At 37.4% G+C, this 20,561-nt stretch overlaps 1 protein-coding gene across 4 annotated transcripts in view; it reads right to left on the bottom strand.

Annotated features, from left to right (window-relative positions):
* EML4 (EMAP like 4) overlaps positions 1 to 20,561 on the bottom strand; it is a 153,395-nt gene that overhangs the window by 67,146 nt on the left and 65,688 nt on the right. For all 4 annotated transcript variants that reach the window (XM_042884479.1, XM_042884489.1, XM_042884472.1 and 1 more), the window contains exon 2: positions 3,916 to 4,098. In XM_042884479.1, coding sequence (XP_042740413.1) covers positions 3,916 to 4,098 — 183 coding nt within the window. The remainder of the gene's footprint in view (positions 1 to 3,915; positions 4,099 to 20,561) is intronic.

The raw sequence follows: 20,561 nt of genomic DNA on the forward strand, positions 1-20,561 counted from the left end.
GGTTCCTATTAGAAAAACTCATTGAACAAATTAAAAAAAATTGCATTTCCAATTGCAGTTGCTAATGCAGATCCCCAAGACCTCTACCATAAATAAAATACATGCCTCTTGGTTTCTACTCCTCACTGTCATGGGAGAACCTCTCTTCAAAACGCCACCATCGCTTCAATTTTACTTTGTGACTTTAATTTGCTTGCAAGTTATTTGACTATTTTACATCAGTTCTCGTTCAAAAAGTGGAAATGTTCCTCCAGGAGGCTAGTCTGTGACAAGCCTCCTCCTTACTTCCAAGTCTAGAGAAAGTACATGAACTCTATGGGCAGAGATGAGGGTGTACTTTCTCATTGTCCGCCACTCTTTCAGGCAACAGCTCCTACCCCAGCAACGTGATGAGCCTGAGCAATTTTACTGGTGCCATCGTGAGACACAACAAGACTTTGAGGGATGAATTCTTCTGTTACATACATTGTGACATCCTCAAAGATTTTAATAGGTTTACCAGACACCAGCTGTGAGACAACCTATATTGCTGGCAGCCACAGGCACCAGGCTGCCTTACATTTTCCTTTTCTTCAATGTCCAGGTAAGCTTTGTTTTGAGAATTTTAATAGCACCAATCATACATCAACATCAGATAGATGTAGCAATGAGAGCACAGAGCTGCTAAAAACAAAGAACTTACAAAGAAAAACTCTTTGCTCAGTCTTTTATTAAATTAAAAAAGAAAGAAAGAAAGAAAAAAAAAAAAGACTACAAGCCCAAACTCACCCATACAACACAATCTCCCTCCCCTAAACCCTGTAGCTGCTGAGGACTTATTCCCTATCCAACACCTTCCATATTTCTAAGAACCTTCAACACTATCTTGAGACGTGGCTATTTTGCTAGTCTGTAGAAATTTGTAGCTATTTGCAGAGATGCAAATGTATTATCATAGCCTTTTCATTTTGAAAAGATTTTCTGTTTGGAATGATTTTATACTGAGAAAAGCTAAAGAGGAAGACAAGCCACACCAACACTGTGTGCTGTCCACTGTGCAATAGCAGAACACATGCTAATTCTGCTGCAACTAGGTACTTCCCTTATCTAGTGCCTGCACTTCATGCTTCACTAGGAGACACTAAAGCGGCGTAAAAACTCTGCCTTATCTCGAGTAGTTTGCAGATCACCTAGCATCACATGAACAGCAGCTTGCTTCTGAGTTGCAGATGGACAGCCTAAATTGTGGGCAGTAACCAGCTAAATGATAGACCATGGAGCATAAATAGAAATCTACCCTTGCCTCCATCAAATTTGTCACTGAAGACTGGACTACATTCAAAATAAGTATGCAACAAAAACTATGCAGAAAAAAAGAAAAACAAAGACTACAAGGATAATGCAAGAAATTCTAGCCTCTGCTGTGGTTGACTCAATCACTCAGTGTAAAATAAAGGGTATAAAAAGTAAGAGAAGAATTAGCTTTCCAGATATGCATTGCAGGCATAATAACCATAAAGGATGAAGAGATCTCTTCTTGCACCAAGTTAGCATATCGACTTCAGGATGAGAAATATCAGTTTAAAAGTGATCTGTATTTGGTCTTTTCACAGCACTTATTTTTAGCTTACGAAAAATCTCTCTTCAAAGACACTGCTGAACTGGTTATAGAAAAACACTGAGGCTTTAGAAAACATTTCAGCAGCAAGTAGGAGAGACTCTTTCAAAGCAGGCTAGATATCGTCTGCTACTCAGATTAAAACTCTGATGGAAAGATTCAAGATGCCTTTTTTTTTTCCAGTCCCATTACTTCTCAGTTTATTTCAGAAGAATCTATCTCACTTTCTTGCCATGCTTCAAATTAAACACATCTCTCAGTATATTCAGAAAAACATACACATCTTTTCTTGTTACTCATTAATAATGACAGCACGTATAAAGCAAGTACTGCTTTGGAGACATACTTCTGCGAAGTATGAAAATTAAATGAAATTGGAAAAAAAACAACACACTGTATTATTTGATACGAAACTAATTGCTGAAATGCAGAAACCTATACTCTTGACAGAATCACGAACACCAGAAAGGGTTTTGGAGAATTACAATAACCTTTGTAGCAACCATGACTTAACAAGTAAAAGCCTGTTATACACCCATTAAATACTTCAAAGAAAAATTAAAATCAATGCTTATATTATTTTTGTATGACAATTCAGATCTTCTGCCAATCCTGTTCATTCAGGAATACAATACGCTTCCCTTTGTTAAAATGTTTCGAGGGTTCCCCACCAACTGAATGCAGTTAAAATACAGAAAGCAAAATAACCACCCACAGCATCGCAAAAAGCTACATGTGAATTTATTTTGAAATATTTAATAAAATACTGAAATTTAAGTCCAAAACAATATTAATATCTAGTTCATTCTCCACCTCCCACAGCTGTATACAGTCTTTTTCTTTCGTGATACCTTTATGTCGTCAATACGCAGCTGATTTTATGGTAAACAGTGAAGCTAAGCGTTGCATGGTTACGTTAGGCAACTGAAGACGAGTTCACATCACAGGCAACTTAAATGCAGTGTCAATTTAGTCGTGATTCAATTAAGTTCAATGTATAAGCTTTTATGCATTCATCTCACCCTTCCTCCCTCCCATCCACTTTTTTTTCCTCAGTTACTGCCGCTGTCATGAATTACTAGAAACTTCATGAAGTTGAAGATATTTATAATCTTCCCTCTTCCTCTCTAGGAAAAAAAATATATTTATTTCTCACTAAAGAAATTGACCTGCAGAACCTCTTATGGCCCCAAGACCTCCTGTTTCCCCAGAAGGAGACGGCTACAAGTCATTCTGCAGAACAAGGCATGTGCATCACGTTTTCTGGATATCAAACACTTCCAAGACAAAAGTCTTTATCCGTACTTGTGCACATCTCAGTTCCCCTGCACATAAACAGGAAGAAGGTTCTGTGTTGCATTCCTTTTGCTCACGGTTTCCCACTTAGACATTTCCTTTTTGTCCTAATAGATAGCAGACAGCAAAGACTGATTTAGCTGAAATACTTGCTTCAGCTTAATTTAAAGAGTTAGACAAGGATGTCTCAATCTTGACGAGACCGGAGATGCGTATCATACAGATAAAGCTGCATTTATAAGCAGTGATGACAACAGTCTACCATTTAGCGAGTAAGAGAGAATGGCAGGATTCACAACCCAAGCCAATTAAGCACCATCACTTCCTTCCATCTGGCAGAGAGACTGCAAAAACACTTAATTAAGCAATTTGATCTCTCTGCCATAGCTAAAACAATTCAAACTTTCAGCATTTTCAGCTTTTGCATTTTCAGCCTGTACAACACAGCCACTTTAACAAACACATGGTGTGTCAGTTCAGCGTTACACCAGCATTGGTGTAATAGCTGAACTTGAAAGCTGAAATACAGAGAAAGAGTCCAGCAAATTCTGGACTGCATGATTTCATGGAGATAAATGCATTTATGATGAACTAGAACTGTAAATTATCTGAAACATGACTAAACTTTTATTTAGTTGTAGGTCTAACATATATCACCAACATACATAGCTGTAGTTCTCCCTCTCTAGTTTAAAGTCAGAGTAAATTCCAATAACAATGCAAATAGTTATCCAAAACAGAAAACAAAATGTTCATGGGGAAAAAAAAAAAAAAATCACAAAATATTCATGCAAACATAGACAAATTAGTGCAAATAGGGTTTTTCTTGTTTTGCTTTTGTTGTTGCTGTTGTTGAACGTGTTTTAAAATTTTTAAATAATCTTTGACAAAAAAAAAAGAGCACTGTTTCACACAAAATATACCTGCTTGTCCAAACAAAAAGGGGAAAGGAAAAGTTACCAATGGAAAACATATTAAATGATAACTTTCAGACTGAAATAATTAACTGAACATGAGCTTACCTTTACTTGGAGCTGATTTTCTCACAGAAGCTACATGGTCTTCAGAGATAGCAAGGCGCCTTAGCACATCAGCCAATGCTGCTTTTAGGACAGTGATTTCATCTTCTTGTTGTTGTACTCTCAGCTCTAAGGCTGAAAGTCGGTCTTGGACATCAGATGTGCTTGCAGCTGAGATGCTGTCATCTGTATGGAGTCAAAACAGTAGAAAGAGAGATTTAATTGTTTTATTCTAAACCAAAAGCCATGGAAAGACATGTACAGCATGAATAAGTCTGTCCCTATACATCCTTTTGAAGTACTCAAGATGTTCAAACAAATGTGTTCAGGCAAAGGAGGAGGAGATATTATATTAAATAAATCAAATTAATGCTTCAAGATAGAAGTATTTCTAGTCATCAGCTAAGAAGGCTTAAATAGCACGGCTCCACTATAAGCAAAAGAGGAAATCACTTTCTGTTAGATGTGTAGAAGGAATAATATGCTTTTATCAGTTTAATAAAGCCTGAAATTAAGTTTTTTTACAAAGCCAGCTAAACTATGGTTGAATTTTGTAATGCATTCTTTTGGTACCGTTGGAGAATTTTAAATGACATAAAAATTTAAAATGATATGAAGTTACAAAAAATACAGTTGGAACAAACAAGTATCCGAGGTTTTTTTGTGTGTGCTTTGTTTTTTTTTTTTTTTAAAACCATCACCACCTTACACAGGCTCAAAAAAAAAAAAAAAAAAAAAAAAAAAAAAAAAAAAAAAGCCAACATTATTTTAACATTTGGCTTGAAGTGAAAAGAAAGTAAATATACTAAAAAAAGGTTCCAAAAATCTGTTTGGCCACACAGAGATAGATTAGCATTAAAGGCATACTCTGGCCAAATCTATTCTTCAGTGGTAAAAAGGAAATTACAGCTTCTGCATATTCTTTGCTTTTGACAGTTCTTTGCATTATTTCTGCCAAGCCAAAATAACACATAACAGATTTTCATATTTGGCTGTTCCAATAAGTCACAGTCTAACCACTAAAAAAGATCCATAAAAGAATACATTGCTCAATCACAAGGTACTGAATTCCTTATTCATCCTGTTTTAATCTTATTAAAACTCAGGAAGGAATGGTTTACAAAATGTAACTTTTATTCTACAACAGACAGTATGAAATATTTTACGAAATAATTCCAAACAGAAAATTCACACATTAGGGGAAGGCACTGGATCTTACTACTGTGATTATATACAACCCAAACTTTAGCTCACTAATCTGATAAATAACAAGGAAAAACGTTGATATAAGGACAACTACAAATTTGTCACTAAATAGCTTAGCCTTTGAAGAATCTGTATAAGTGAAACACAAGTCAAACTGCTCCAATTAATTAAAAATGAGAGATTTGAGTGCCAACTTCCATGCTTTTAAAATACAAAGCCTACATGTATGATAGCCATTACTGAAGGAGTAAGAATTTAATTGACTGAAAAGAAAACCATGATAATCTTACGAAGTGAAAAAATTCCTGCAAGGAGTTAGCAAAACAAAATAATAACCATAGTGAAATGTTAATTTTTATTAAACTGAAAGGAATAGTTAAGATCAGACTGATAGGACAACTCCCAAAAGAAAACAGTTTTGCATAATAACTTAATTCACTATTTTGTCAAACCAAGAACAGAAATATATCATTTCATGTTTAATATAGTGCTAATAATAATACATATTAATAAATAAGAAGAACTGTAGAGGAATTCATAAGATATGCAATCAGACTGAGTCCCAGAGACAATGGATCAGAAGAACTCTGAACAAAATGCCTTCAGTATCACCAGCCATAATAGTAAACCATCTACACAAAAAAAGGTTATTTTTTAAGGAGATATTTTAATAATTCTATAACTTAGCTTGTTCTCTGATCTCTCACTGGTATCTTAGAAATCCACACCATGACTGCTACTCCAGTTAGAAAGAACTGTAAGTTCATCTATTGAAAACTCTATTTTCAAAGAATAAAAACCCATCTGCTGTAAGGAGTTACAGGATATTCCTACAAGCATACATGTATATCTACATGGCACATAAAAAGGAACTGAGGTCAATTTACATCAATTAAGTCATGAAGAGTTTTGACTTTAGCAAAGTGGATTGAAAGAAGAACCACATAATTCATACTGCTGCTGTAATTACAGTATTAGCCTTTAAAGAAATGCACAGGACCAGACAAAATGAACACTGTAAATAAACAATGGCAATTATTTTAAAAGTAATTATCACAATCTTCACATCTCATCTCTTTATACTAGAAGTCTAAGCAAACACAAAAGTGTGACATTTCTTTTAACTTTTATTTTTCACGTCTTATTTTTACTTGTCTGTTAAAGTCTTCAATTAATCAAATATTAATATGTCTGATAGTGGTTAAATGTCCAGGTACTTCAAACAGGCAGCACATTACTATAAAAGATTTGTAAAAGAACTAAGTAGTTCTCTCTTAGCTATGGCAAACCATCATTTTAGAAGCCAGACATAGCTCTGTTCTTTGTGTGAAGTCCAAAAAACAGTAATTACCAAGCCAGTAAATGCTCCAATGTCGGTTTCTCTTTGATGAGCACAGCCAGAAGTGCACTACAAGGGCTTTTTTTTTTTATTTTTTCTCAACCTCCACTGTCTACCAGTATTGACAAGACTGCCTGTGCCAAGCTCAAGCACCTCAGAAAAGAGGCTCATTAGATTGCTCTTGCCAGCCTCAAAGTCAGAGTTTTGCCACTCATTACAAATCTCCAAGGGCCAATAGAGAGGCAAGGCTTTCTGCATGTAAGAGGAAGCTGCAATTTTGCAATCTCCTCAACATAAACTAAGATGGTGTAGAAGTTGAGCAATGTTGGTCTCTACTTGTGCTATGGAGGTTCAGCCCCTAAACAAAGCCCAGTGAGTTGATGCAGAAGCACTCGCAAACCCAACAACCTGTCAGAGATGGCAGGTGTACAAATGGGACATAAAAAGGAAATCAAGAAGATTAAGACATTTAGCTGACTCAGAAATAGGTAAAGCGATGGGCTGTGTGCTTAGTGGGAAAAAACAACCAGCAGCTGCTTTGCACTGCAAAGGCAGCACATGAAGCACAATGACTGAAAGAAGCTTAACATCAAGAAGATCACCTGGAAATTAAGATTATTTTGTTTGACCAAGAATCACAGTCACACACTGTGAAGACATTTTGGTATTCTCTATCACTCTACAGAAGCAGGCTATGCTCTAAGTGATGACAACTAAACATCACGTAGGAGAACTGAAAATGAATGATTCCCAACCCAAACACCTCACCCAGGAAAGCAAATACTCAGCTGAACTCCAACATGCCCTTCTTGACAGCGCCTTGAAAGTAAATCAGCTAGGAATTAGTTTAAAAGAAGATGCCTTGAAAGTAAATACCACTGCAATCCTTGAGATTAGTTTAACGAATCCGCGAGGTATGTTTTCAAAATATCTGGCTCTGGGGGATTTCTTGCTTTAAAAACACATACTTTTAATCCAGAGAACTTTTTCAGAAGAAATTTAAACAAAAAACTTCCTTCAAGAGCATGCCGTTCTCTTTATTAATGCAAGTTCAAAGTCAGTCACAAGCGAAACTTTAATTTATTGTTCCTTTCTCTTCTCCCACTCCTAAACATCTGGCCATTCCCTCATGCCACATGGGGCATATCCAGGCCTTCCATAAGCCACTCAGCTTAATAAACTGGACGGAGCTTCTTTTACTCAAAAAGAGAAATAAGGTCAGAAAATCAAGCCAGAGACTTCAGTGAAATTCACTATTTATTTGAATTAATTGACTTCATTTTCAATGGGACTTTCATCTGGTTATTTTTTGTTATAACAAAATGGTAAAATTTCTGATGCTCTGGTCATTTTTCCCAAGATGCCCATAAACTCTACTCTCAAGAGGGACTTTGCAACAAGATCCATTGTGAAGAAAGCACCATCTGCACTGCTGACTGGTGAAACAAAGGAATCTTCATGTAAATGGGGGCCTGAGGTTTTTCCGCTTTTGAAAAGCAGTGTAAGGTAAGAGTATTACAATGCAAAAAAAGGCAAATATATGCTAGGTCTAAACATATGTCACACTGTAACTTCCAAAATGAGATTTGCTATTTCATCATACTTCACCAGTTTGATTCTTAATTTTAGCCATTAAAATATTAACTTTCCTCCCACTTTTGAACTAAGCAGGGATGTGCTTTGTTGGTAGCCAAGTGGCACTTAAACAGATGCATTATGCTCCATGGAACTTCTCACAGTCATAAATGAAACCTCTCCCAGCAGTCTGAACAAACCTGCAGCTCACAAGTTCCCTTAGGTTTTGTCAAGGAGCTCTGCCAGTGGGATTCAACGCATAATGAAGGTACTAAGAACTCTCAACACACCTTTAACTCTCCTTCTCATGTATCACTGAGCAGGTACATGAGAATAACAGTATTTGAAAGATATCACCCTTAATCACTGTCTGTTTGAGAAAAAACTGAGCACTGTACATTTAAAACATTTGTATTTTTATATATATATATCTTACATATATATTATATATTATTTTATTATATATATTATATATACACATTATATATTATATCTCTTACATATATATATATTATATTATATCTCTTATATATATTATATTATATCTCATATATCTTACAACTGAACTGGGGCCCCTAAACAATTCCAAAGTATCCATTATCCCTTCTCAGAGCCAACTCCTGCCAGCTCTGACTAAACGTAAGTAAGGACTTTTAGACACAAGGAACGTTTCAGAAAAACAAATTCTACAAGCTCCAGCACTTGGAAATTTAAACCACAGGATGGAAAATCCTACATTTTGTCCAATAAAACCACATAGACCACAGATATTTTTAAACCACTGTCTGCCAAGGCACCCACACAGTTTTCTGTTTTCCCCAGAGCACTAAGAGTCTTTTATTACAGAAATGCAACAGAAATTACTTGGACTGGTATAAAGATCTGGCTTACAATTTCAGAAGACAACTGACCCAAAAGAATCCCTGCTCACTAGAACTACGATGTGCACAGGAAGGCAAGTATTGGCACAGCCTGAAACTTTTGTTCTGAAGACCACTGAATAATTTGACTCTGGCTGAGGGTTTTAGCTCCAGAGAGATAACAGACAAATTTTTCCTACCAAGTTAAGTGAAGGAAAAATTCGGTGTAGTTTTCTGTTGCTTACATGTCTTTGGACTAGTTTATCAAAGGTGCAAAGATTCTGTTTTGCACTCATAATACAAAATTCACTTAAAAAAAAAAAAAAAAAAAAAAAGATAGCATTGGATGCCAAAGTCTTTTGCTAATAGTATCTTCACTTTCACCTCCTCCAAATGACAGCATGCTATCCTGGATTTGTAAAGGACACATGTCATGTAAGGAGCATGGGAACAACTGGAATTAAAACAAATTAAAACACACAACATGAACACTAAAGATTAGGAAAGCCTGATTTTCCCAACAGATACCTTATCAACTCTTAATGTGTCCCTGGAGGCTAAAGCCAGTGACATGAAAGCTGAGTGGGAAGTTCTCTCCAGCTTTTCCTGTTGCAAATGCAAGACTCAGGCCTTTAACACACTTGATTACCCCATCTATTATTCACTTCCTTTCCTACTTTTTCCCTCACTTTGCCTCATTCCCCAGTTCCTCCATTCAGAATTTAGAACAATGCACTGCTTGATCTCATTTACAGCCGCAAATGTGTAAAAGGTATCTTTACACTATTGTAGATGTTTTGAAACTAATGTAGGTAGATCATTGTAGATTGGTCCCCTCTCATAGCTCACCTGTGGTATGTTGGTACTTTGAACACCAGCTAAACTTTTTATTTTCTTTTCACACAAACGTTTCTTCAGGTTTTTAGAAATAACTTATGTCATCATTCCTCACTCAAGCAGTGCATGAGTACTGTCGTGCTGGGAAAATCATCTTCCCTGAACAATTCAATGGACTGATTTACATTTTACTATTCAATCTTATTTTAGCTCCTTCTGTGATAGTGAAAAAACAAACAAAAAAGAACGTATTACTCTCCATTAGCCTTGCACAGATGCTACCACAGAATCAGACCATAAAATACAAGTGCAACGTCTGATGGACAGTAAGCACCTAAAACATTAGAAGCAGTTATCTTAAAGGGTAATCTACATTTGTAACCATAGACCATGTAATAAGATTGCTCATTTTTTCACTTTAAAATACATCAGTGCAGTCCACCATGTTAGGTATACAGAACTGAGCTATAAAACTAAACAAAAGAAAAAAACCTCTTGCTCAAGGCTAAAAATTTAGTGTGCATAAATACCTCAGTAAAAACCCTGACAGGAATATGGTTTATACTGTCAAGAATTTATGCATGACTTTGATAAATGAAAACCGGCCCATCTGGAACAGATCTGCACAGATCTGTGTATATCTTTATGGACAATTATAGAACCCAAAATTCAAATATAAAAAACTATAAAATAACATGCCATATACTATAAAATTAAATCACCATAGTACTGCATTAAGATAAGAACAAAGACATAACTATGGTGGAACAAAGTTTCCTTTGGACTTTTCAATTAAGCATACTGCACATCCATAATATAAGCATCCTGTTCCGTCTGTCGATGATTCACAAGATTTTCTCACAGCACATGAATATTCTGAAATGCAACAGCTGCTACTGATCTTGGTAAATTTTGATTGTTTAATGATTGATTTGAAATGAGCTCACATCTGTGAACCTGCACTACTGCAACACTACATTACAGAGAACATCACACATGTTTTGAGGCAATCTCATTTTAAAGAGTTAGTCTGACGTGTGTGATAATCTATATCTTCATCTCTAATAATTAGTTTTGCTTGTGGATGCTGAACATATCTGTGCACACAGGCTTTCATATTTATTTATATATTTGTTGGCACAAAAAAGTGAGAAAGATAATACATAAAACATAATACAAAAAATATCATGGAAATATTAACTTAGCAATTACCACACTTACAGCACTTTGATAAAAAATATTTTTGTAATAATCCAGTGCATCTGCTGCTGTAAATACCTATTTTAATACTGAAAATCTAGAAATTTATCAGCACAAAATTCACAGTGTGCAACTCCACCCTGCATTTAATTAACTGGATCGTTTAGCTTGCCCAAGTTTCCAGTAACCATATTATCTACTGGTCACCCAAGTTTAACAAGAAACAGAACAGACTTCACACATGGCCAATACTAGATTTGATAAGCAGACTGAGGATAAAACAAACAAACAAACAAACACTCCTGCACATTTCTCCTGTTTGACATAGGAATCCACATAATTACTTGAAGAAGCAGGTAATTATGCTGGCTCTCTCTGAAATATCCTTTCACCAGTTGGATACTTCTTATCAACTCCACCTCCGTTAAGATGCATCTAAGCACTAAAACCATTCACTGTATTTTCACCACCCACTAATTAAAATGCCTTGTGGTTTGTTAAGAATTTTCTTTTTCCAGCATTGGTTAGCATCTGATCCCTCAGATAGTCTTCTGAAGCTTGAGCTTCTCAATGCTTGGCCTTCAACCAGCAAGACATGCCCTTATCTTCCAAAACAGTGCTTCTGAACAGCACATATAGAATTCGTGATGACTACAGGGACCTGTGTGGGATGCTCTGCATAACTTGTTCAGCAACAGTCCCAGTCGTACCAGATTCTTTTTAATATCAGATGACACCCTGTTTTCATGTCACAGCAATAGAAAGTGAGGCACAGCATCTCTTACTGTTATATAACATACATGCTTGGCAGTTCACAAAGGAACTAAATAGTTCACAGTGACTGCTGCAATCAACTGCTCTACCATAAACTGCACATGCATTAATGCATAACACTGTGTCTTAAAATCTTCTAGATTGGAAAACGTGTTCAAGATCAGTAGTATACAAACTTGAAAATATATCATATTATGCTAGAAATGTATATATATAGTATATTATATGTTATATATAAAATTATATAATATATATAATATTATTATATACATCATAATTATGCTAGAATTGTAAGCATTATTTACAACAGACCTAGATAGACTGGATTGATGGGCTAAGGTTAACTGTATGAGTTTCAGTAGGGCCAAGTGCCAGGTCCTGCATTTTGGTCACAACAATCCCAGGCAACCCTAGAGGCTTGGGGAGGAGTCACTGGAAAGCTGCCTGATGGAAAGGGACCTTGGTGTACTGATGGACAGTCGGCTAAATACGAGCCAGCAGTGTGACCAGGTGGCCAAGAAGGCGAATGGCATCCTGTCTTGTATCAGTGTCACGGAGTTAACTAGACCAATCTATGCTCGTGACAGGGGGGCAGTAGGCCCCTGCTCTCCCTCCCTCCCTCCCTCCCCCCCACCCATTTTGAGGGGGCAGGGGGGGGGGAGGGGGAGGGGGGGAGGGAGGGAGGGAGGAAAAACAGTGGCAACAATCTATGGAGGAAAACTTATTTTACTAACTATGATATCAGAATGCAAGATAACACAATATAATACAATCTAATTGAAATTGAGACGAATCAGTAAGATAGGAGAGAGAAAATTTCTGAGACCAAGTCAAACCTGAAAAGCTTGGAACAGCTAGGAAAGCACGCTCCAGCACCCACTGCCAGGCAGTAAGAGATCGCCCAACCCGGAAGGGCCAGATCCCATGACTTCTGTAATGTATAGGGATAGGTACCTGGAATTGGAGCATTAACACTTCAATGCCCAGTACACTACATGATGTTTTGATGCAGAATACTGAAAACCAAAAAAAAACCAAAAAAACCCACAACATAAAACTATGACAATGCTGTGGTGAACAGGATTAGGGAAGTCATCCTGCCATTGTACTCAGCATTGGTGAGGCCTCACCTTGAGTAATGTGTTCAGTTTTGGGCACCTCCGTACAGAAAGGCCACTGAGTTGCTAGAGCAGGTCCAAAGAAGGGCAACAAGGCTTGGAGAATATGCCCTATGAGGAGAGACTGAAAGAACTGGATATGTTCAGTATGGGGAAAAGGAGGCTGAATGGAGACCTTATTGCTCTCTTCCAATATCTGAAAGGTGTTTACAGCAAGAGTGGAGTCAGTCTCTTCTTACTGGTGACAGGACAAGGGGAAATGGCCTTAAGTTTAGGATAAGTTTAGGTTGGATGTTAGGAAACTCTTCTTTACAAAAAGGGTTGTTAAGCACTGGAATAGGCTCCCCAGGGGGGTGGTTGAGTCACCATCCCTGGATGTGTTCAAAAACCATTTGGATGGGGTGCTCAGGGATTTAGCAGAGGGTTGTTAAAGTAGCATGGTTAGGTCATGGCTGGACTCAAAAATCTTGAAGGTGTTTTTCAACCTGAGTGATTCTATGATTCTAACTTTTCCAACCAAACAGAGCAGGCTAATAATGACAGTGCCAGGAGCTCTCTCTCCCGAGCCCAGTGAGCTCTCCCATGTATCTCACGTCCACAGCAATCAGGCTTCTGACAGGCATGGGGCTGTCCTGCCTATTAGGCAATAACTTAATTAGAAAATTGGGTGATTAGCAGATGCTTTTGACCTTAATCTTTTTAACTATGCTCTTCATCTGTTAAATGCAAGTATTATCCCACACTTAACCCATAAAGGTTAATTAACACTGGTAGGCTACTGATATACCATAAGTTCTGTAGCAAAGTCAGTGTTGAAATTCATATCCTTGAAAAATGAGGGCTTTTAGTCCTGCCATAAAAATGACATAGGTAGCCAAGCAAAAAAAAACTTAAAGCAACTCAATACCAAGCAACAGCTTTTTAGTTAGACTTGTCGTTTCTGTGCACTGACTGATTCAGAAGAGACAACGATCAAGTAATTAAAGGCTGCACCTTAACACCTACACAATCCAGAAGTCTAAATACAGGTTTGAAGGACTATCCCCATTATGTCTTCAACTTCACATGCACAACCATTTTCATTAAAGAGATTTCATTACCACATAAATCCACAGAAGACAGTAGTGCTGCTTGTCACTGATCTGCTCAGCACCATTCAAGATGATACTGGCACTATCCAGGCTTGGACAAAAATACCAAAGCATCACACAGCAGATCCAGCAAATGCTGTGCAGAGTGCACCAAGAAATCTTTCTTTCCAGGAGTATTTTGTCAACTCATTTACACAAAGTGGTACCCACAAGTTATGACTGCAGGGCAAGGAAGTTGGTATAAAGGTTTGTAAGCAGAGGAGAAAAAAAATTAAGAGCATTCATAATCATGTCAGAATCTTTCACACCTTCCCCAGACATTTTATTTACCTATTTAACTGTTCTTGTCAGAGAGATTATATTAATTCCTATTTAGAGCATTGTCTGTATATTTAGGACTATTTTTGCAAAATTTAAACTCCAATTCATACAGGTTACTGCCAATTTTCCAAGACAATTTATTTCACTAATGTGCAAATAAAATCCAGTTTGCAAAGCATTCAATCTTCAGCTTGCAACAACTCAGGACAAACTCAACATTCACCATCTCTGCAGCAAATCTCCTCTGCATTCAGTAGTACCAACATAGTTATAATCTGAAACTTATGGACACCCTCCAAAATCTTAAACATTTATTGCTCATTCAGTCAACAAACCAACCTAAGTTTTTGTTTGTTTGAGTTTCTAAAAAGAACATATTTGCCCTGGAGGAAAGCTTTTTCTACCCACTACATTCATTGTATTCTCATCAGTTGTGGTGTCTAATTTCAAAAGCAAAACAGAAGAGCACTGAAATCGTGAAGTGAGATAACATCAGTCAAAGCAACACACTCTCTTCTATTGATTCAATTTTTTTTTGTGCCATGCAGTGTTTATTTGCAAAATTTTACTCATCTCAAATCATAACATACAAATGAATGATCTCCAGCTTCTATTATCTAGGAATGCAGTTAGGCATTGAAATGTTAATGAAATTACATTGAAATGTAAATGGAAATGTTGGAATGCTTCTGAAATTAATTGTGCTGTATGCTACATTGTGCTGCTCTTTTTTCCTTCCCTCAAGACTCATAAATAATTATCTAATTGGTAACATAAAAAACACCACTGTACAAAGCTCATTTGATCTCACTCTGCACTATTCTAACCCACTCTATCATAAATGCAGTTGTCCATCAAGAAAAACAGAGAGCCATGGTCTATTTTATTAATTTCCCTTCCCAAATAAATATGTTTCTACTCAAACTGCCTCCTTATGAACATGTTGCATGGGTTGTGCCTCTCCTCGAATGATGGACACACAAAAACGTGTGTATTAGAGTACTGACTGGTTAAAGAGATTCATTAACTGATATTGATATTAAACACAGCATAGTGCATGCTGTTCTCGCTTACTGTTATCTTCCTTAAAGCTTAAGGGAAAACTGGCCCAGCCCATCCTTTGTGGTACAGTTTCAATGTCAAAATTCAGCCATGCAGTGCAGACTGTTCTTCATCCCTCCTAAAATCTACAGTGACCCTCTTGTGGATGCCATACTCCTCACCACCAGCCCATTGAGACTCATTTTTGTGCTGCTTGCATCTCTTGAGGTCCCCATCCTGAAAAACCCTTTGCTCCTGAAGAGAATGTAGTCCCTCTCAGTCTGCTGCGAAGGACAAGGTCCTGTGGGCTCCAGTGCTCATCAGGCATGTGCTTACACCAGGCCAGTATGCACATGAGGGTACTCTCTGGCTCTTATATGTCTGAGTTAGATGACACAGCCATTTCAGATCAATGAAAAGATCTGCTTGGGAAGAGGCTTATCAACATGTATTATCTTAGTTTTCTGGTATTTCAGGTATATGAGTTCTTTCAACTTACAGTGCCATGCAATCTCCCACTTTTCACTGACAATCTAAAGTGACCTTGCAAAGTCATTGTTCTTCCTTATATTTTCTTATCTGCAAGCAAAAAATGATAATACGTTCCCTTCCTGTGAATTTTAAGCTGTACCAAGAGACAAGCACTTCTGGATGAAGTGTTCTATCTAGTGCAAAGCAGGTTACATTTAGTGCTGCAACCAGAAGATGCAACCTTATGAATGTTGCAATATCTCATAGAAGGGCTTGGAACAGACCTCAAAGATCATCCAGCCTACCCCCTCTACCATGACTCACAAAGTCAAGAACTATTTCAGGTTGCCCAGGGCTCCAGCCATCCTCTCCCTGTAGGCAAGAATAGACAGAAAGCTTCCTTTTGCTATCTTTTACTAAGGCCCATTGGTTTTTGGGAACACAAGACCAGACCTCTCTAATCATGACCCAGATGCAGCAGGACGCTGACAGCAGCAGGCCAAAATTCCATTTCAGTTTTCCTCCTCTAAGATACCTCCCTGACTTTTATAACTGCTCACAGCTTTGGCACAAGAGGGACACCCATATCACATCTAGTGCTGACTGCAGGTGCACCCATTGCTTTTTTTAAAACAGAAAAGAGGTAAATCTCCTCTGTTCGAAGCAGTGCTGGTACGAACACAACTAGGCTATCTGCCCCAGTCTTGAGGACAAAGCACAAGCTCTGCAACTCCCACACAGCTAGGCTGTGAATTGCTATCTGCAGCCATTCACTGCACATTAATAGTCAGCTTCATTTCAGTTGCCACAGAAGAGCAAATATTGAGAAATGAAGAAAGTGTTTCCATTCTACATGTCACAGAAAACACTTCAGAGTAGACAGGAAGCAGAAATACCTACACTGGTTCAAGTTGATAGCCACCCTCAAAAAGGGGAACTGATCATAAACACAATTAAAAACCTAACTAGTTCTTTAGACGCAGTCTTTTGTTTTATTACATCAGTGACTAAATAGTCCCAGTGAAGCCCTGAAGTTAGCACTTCCTATAAACAAGGTGTGGGTGGAAAGCATTGCTCACAGCAATCTTGCTGCTGTGGCTGCTACTGTTTGACAGAAGCCTTACCGCACAACCACCAAGCCTGTCATTCTGTAGCATGCAGATCTCAGCTACTTGGATGTATTTCACATCAGCATTTCATATTTGACGAAGAAAGGTACTCTGCTGAACAACGCAGTCCGCAGCTCCGCTACCAGGTGCTGCCATGTTTTCTTTAATAGGGACACCACTAAAAACTTTCTGCAAAGGCTCTAATCCTACAAACAAACAACGTTACAGTGAAATGAAGCTAATTTCATCCATTCTTGAAAAGGAAGAATTCTAGAACAGCAGAACAGCTTTAATAAATAGTATCAGTTGCTAATCCTGACACTATTATGCCTGAGCACAGCTGAAAAAGGGTGTATTAAGCTAAAAAAACAAGCAAAAAAAGAAACAGATAAAGCCTTCTCTATTCTAGAATGATGGAAAAATAAACATAATTTAAAAAAAAATCCTGGGTGTCAACTGGGATGCATGAGATTACTACACCACACTTTTCAAAAGCAAAAACACAGCACCAACTACTACTCAGAGAGATTTGCTTTCCCACTTAAGAAAGGAAAATTCCAGTTGAACAGGAAGAAGTATGTTTCATCTTCATTCAGGTTAAGAATTAGGCAAGTTTCTAAACCTGCAAGGAAGGAAAGAGACATGTAAATAGAGTTCTGTGATGCTACAGAATCTCGAGGAAAAAATAAAATAGATCACTGAACCAGATTACCTAGGTTAAGAACGTTTATGTTAAGAGCTTCCAAAATTTCACCACATTTTATGTAGAAGTTCCATACAAAAGTGCCATAATTTCATAACTGATAGTGATTACCATGGATGTGTCCATGGAAGTTGTCTGCAAGGGAATAATATGCATTTTCACAGGAATGCCTTATCCTTCCCTTCTCAAAGGATGCTTTAGGAAAACACATTTCTGATTTTGAATACTTGTCAAAGTTTGCAAACCTAAAGGTACCGTATTTGTATGAAAATTATTTAAATCCATCATATTTCATATCATTTATTTTTTACATGGATGAAATCTCTGAAGTGGGAAGAATTCTTCAGGCTTATTTTTCTACTATTTGTTATAAAGCAACAGTTTTTAGGTTAAAAAAAAAAAGAAGAAGAATAAATCCCTATAAATATCAAGGGAGGTAGGACTGCTTATATACATGTCTGGTATTAGAAGTAATCAAGTTGTACAGACATTTCACAGATAACCAAGAATTAAATCCGGTTGTGAGTAAATAACAGCAGCGTCAAGAATCATAAAAATGCTGCCTCAAGCTCTGCCCGTTTCCCTTATTATTTCAAATCAAGTAACTAAGTTACAAATTGACACCAAAGTCTTGCTAGAAAGAAGGATCTTTCTGTGCTTTAAACACAGCTTCACAAAAGCAGAAACCCTGAGCTGCACCTCAGTGAACACTGAACTGGGAAGTTGATAAGCTTTATGATAACTCTTCTAAAAAAGTGAAAAGTACTGAAAAATGAGCCATATACTCTAGGTGACTGTTGCTTCTCTTCCCCTTTTTAAAATCTGAGGATTTCTCCAACTTTCTCATACCTAGGAGGAATAATCTTAAACCTAAAAAAAACCTGAGTTATTTTGAAGGCAGCTATTCTCTTAAGCCACATAATTATCCAGTATTCATTTGACTCTTGCAAATTAAGGTTAATTTCACATATACTAAGTATTGACTATAATAAGTACTTAAATATGTAAAATGCATGAACAGTATCTACTTAAATATATAAAACAACTAACCAAGAACCTGCTATTTATTCACAAAACCTTGGTCAAAATAACATGCTCCTTCATACACTGAAAGGATCCCAGCTGCTCTGACAGAATACATCAGTGAGAAAAAAAAATTGCTTTGTACTTTTTCAACACCTTGTAATCATTATGAGCATCTTATTTTCCAAATACTTTTATTATTTTTTTTAAATGTTACCAGGAAAGGAACTAACTTGGTATGAGTGCAGGATGGGTGCGTTTACAGCCAAAAATCTACAGAGTAGGGTACGGCCACATAAACCACCAGCAAGAGAGCAGAAGAGGGAGTCAACAGCACTGCAGCTTCCCTGTAGGAACAACTCAAGCACTCTTACTCAAGAAGAAAAGCCAGTCTATCAACCCACATTTACTAATCAGCTGTGTCAACACGCTGTGAGTTTCCACCTTCACACAGCCCTCCACAACTGGTGCTCAAAGCCCACAGTCTAACTGGGTAGGACCAGCCCTTGTGAGCGCAAATCCAAAAGTCACTGCAGGCAGGCAAAATGCAAAATTCAGCCCCTACCTCTCAGAGCTGGAAAGAACTCACTGTTAACCCATGAACAGAGAAGAAAACCTCATTCAGCTTCTCCTGGAAGGAAAAGCTGAATATGTTTCACAGATACAAGAAATCTGGCTGAGTATTATCGTGGATATTAAGTACTTCTGAATAGCACCACAGGCAAACAAGGGAAAAGAAAAACTCATGTGCCATTTTAGAATGTAAAAAGAACAAAAAAGAAAAGTCAAGAAAAACAAAGGGAGAAGATACGGCATCTGAACTCTACCTATATATAACCTATACTGTTATAATGCATCAAAGTGTCTTCTCATCACACAGTAATCTGACTAATGACTGTAACTTCCATCTCTTCTACTCCTCATGGAGTAAGATCTGCATGTTCAGCAGTTTTGCTGAGTTTATTTGCACATTCTGCTCTCACAGCTGCTCCATGCTGTCTGCAGAAGAAGTAGGTTAAAGAAGCACGCCTGAAGGGAGGTCTGAATTGCTACTGCCATCCTGATCAATTTACTCCTCCATGTAAAGCAGAAGCATGATGCAAAGTTCACAAAAGTAAACTTTTTAGGTCTACTAATCTGGGCATGATTCAAAATTTGAGAGCAAAATTTTAAACCTGAGAATATGAATACACATCTGAATATTTGTCTGACCTTGAATAACAGTTTATCACATCAACTGCACCTTTGATACTTCTGCAAGATCAAAAAACAAACAAACAAACAAAAAACAACTAACCACTACCCTGTGCCAGTCATTATCATTTCAACCTCCCTGTGATGACTAATATATATTCCTAGAACTGCTAGAAGTGAGAGAACAGAACAGGCAAAGCAGAATAAACTTTGCATAAAACCATAACCACACATTTGAAAATTAACTATCATGTTAAAGAAGTAAGACTATTCCACAAAGTAGGTATAGCCTTTTAAAAAGTGTAAGATGAAACCCCTTAACCACCTTTAAACTTGTAATTTTATTTCCTGTGTTAATAGCAGTAGTGTTATCGGTGTTAAAGTAGATATTTACTGTAGATATGTAGCAAAGTATGCACACGAGGGATAATTTTGTCTCTTAGTAGAGGTAAGCATTGGAAGGTTTTTTTTGTTTGTTTGTTTTTTAAAGTTTTATTTAATTAGTTTAAGATGCATGTGTGCAAAAGCTTTCACGGACTGGTCAATGTCGGCAGAGACCTCTGGAGCTCAGCTGGTTCAGCCCCTACTTAAGCAGGGACACCCAGATCCAGTTGCCCAGAACCATGCCCAAGTCTACAGTCAATTATATGCATCGGAGACCAGTATGGTTTCTTAACACCATGCTGCCCTGCTGGCCCTGCCTGAACCCAGCAAGACAAGTCCCTTGCCCTTGGCTAACTGGAAAGTGAGTGGCATATAACAAGTAAATAGGGGTCATATAACAAGT

This window comes from Lagopus leucura, unplaced genomic scaffold (assembly GCF_019238085.1).
Source record: "Lagopus leucura isolate 7727_CA_CO unplaced genomic scaffold, USGS_WTPT01 Super-Scaffold_73, whole genome shotgun sequence".
In the NCBI taxonomy this organism is placed as follows: Eukaryota; Metazoa; Chordata; class Aves; order Galliformes; family Phasianidae; genus Lagopus; species Lagopus leucura.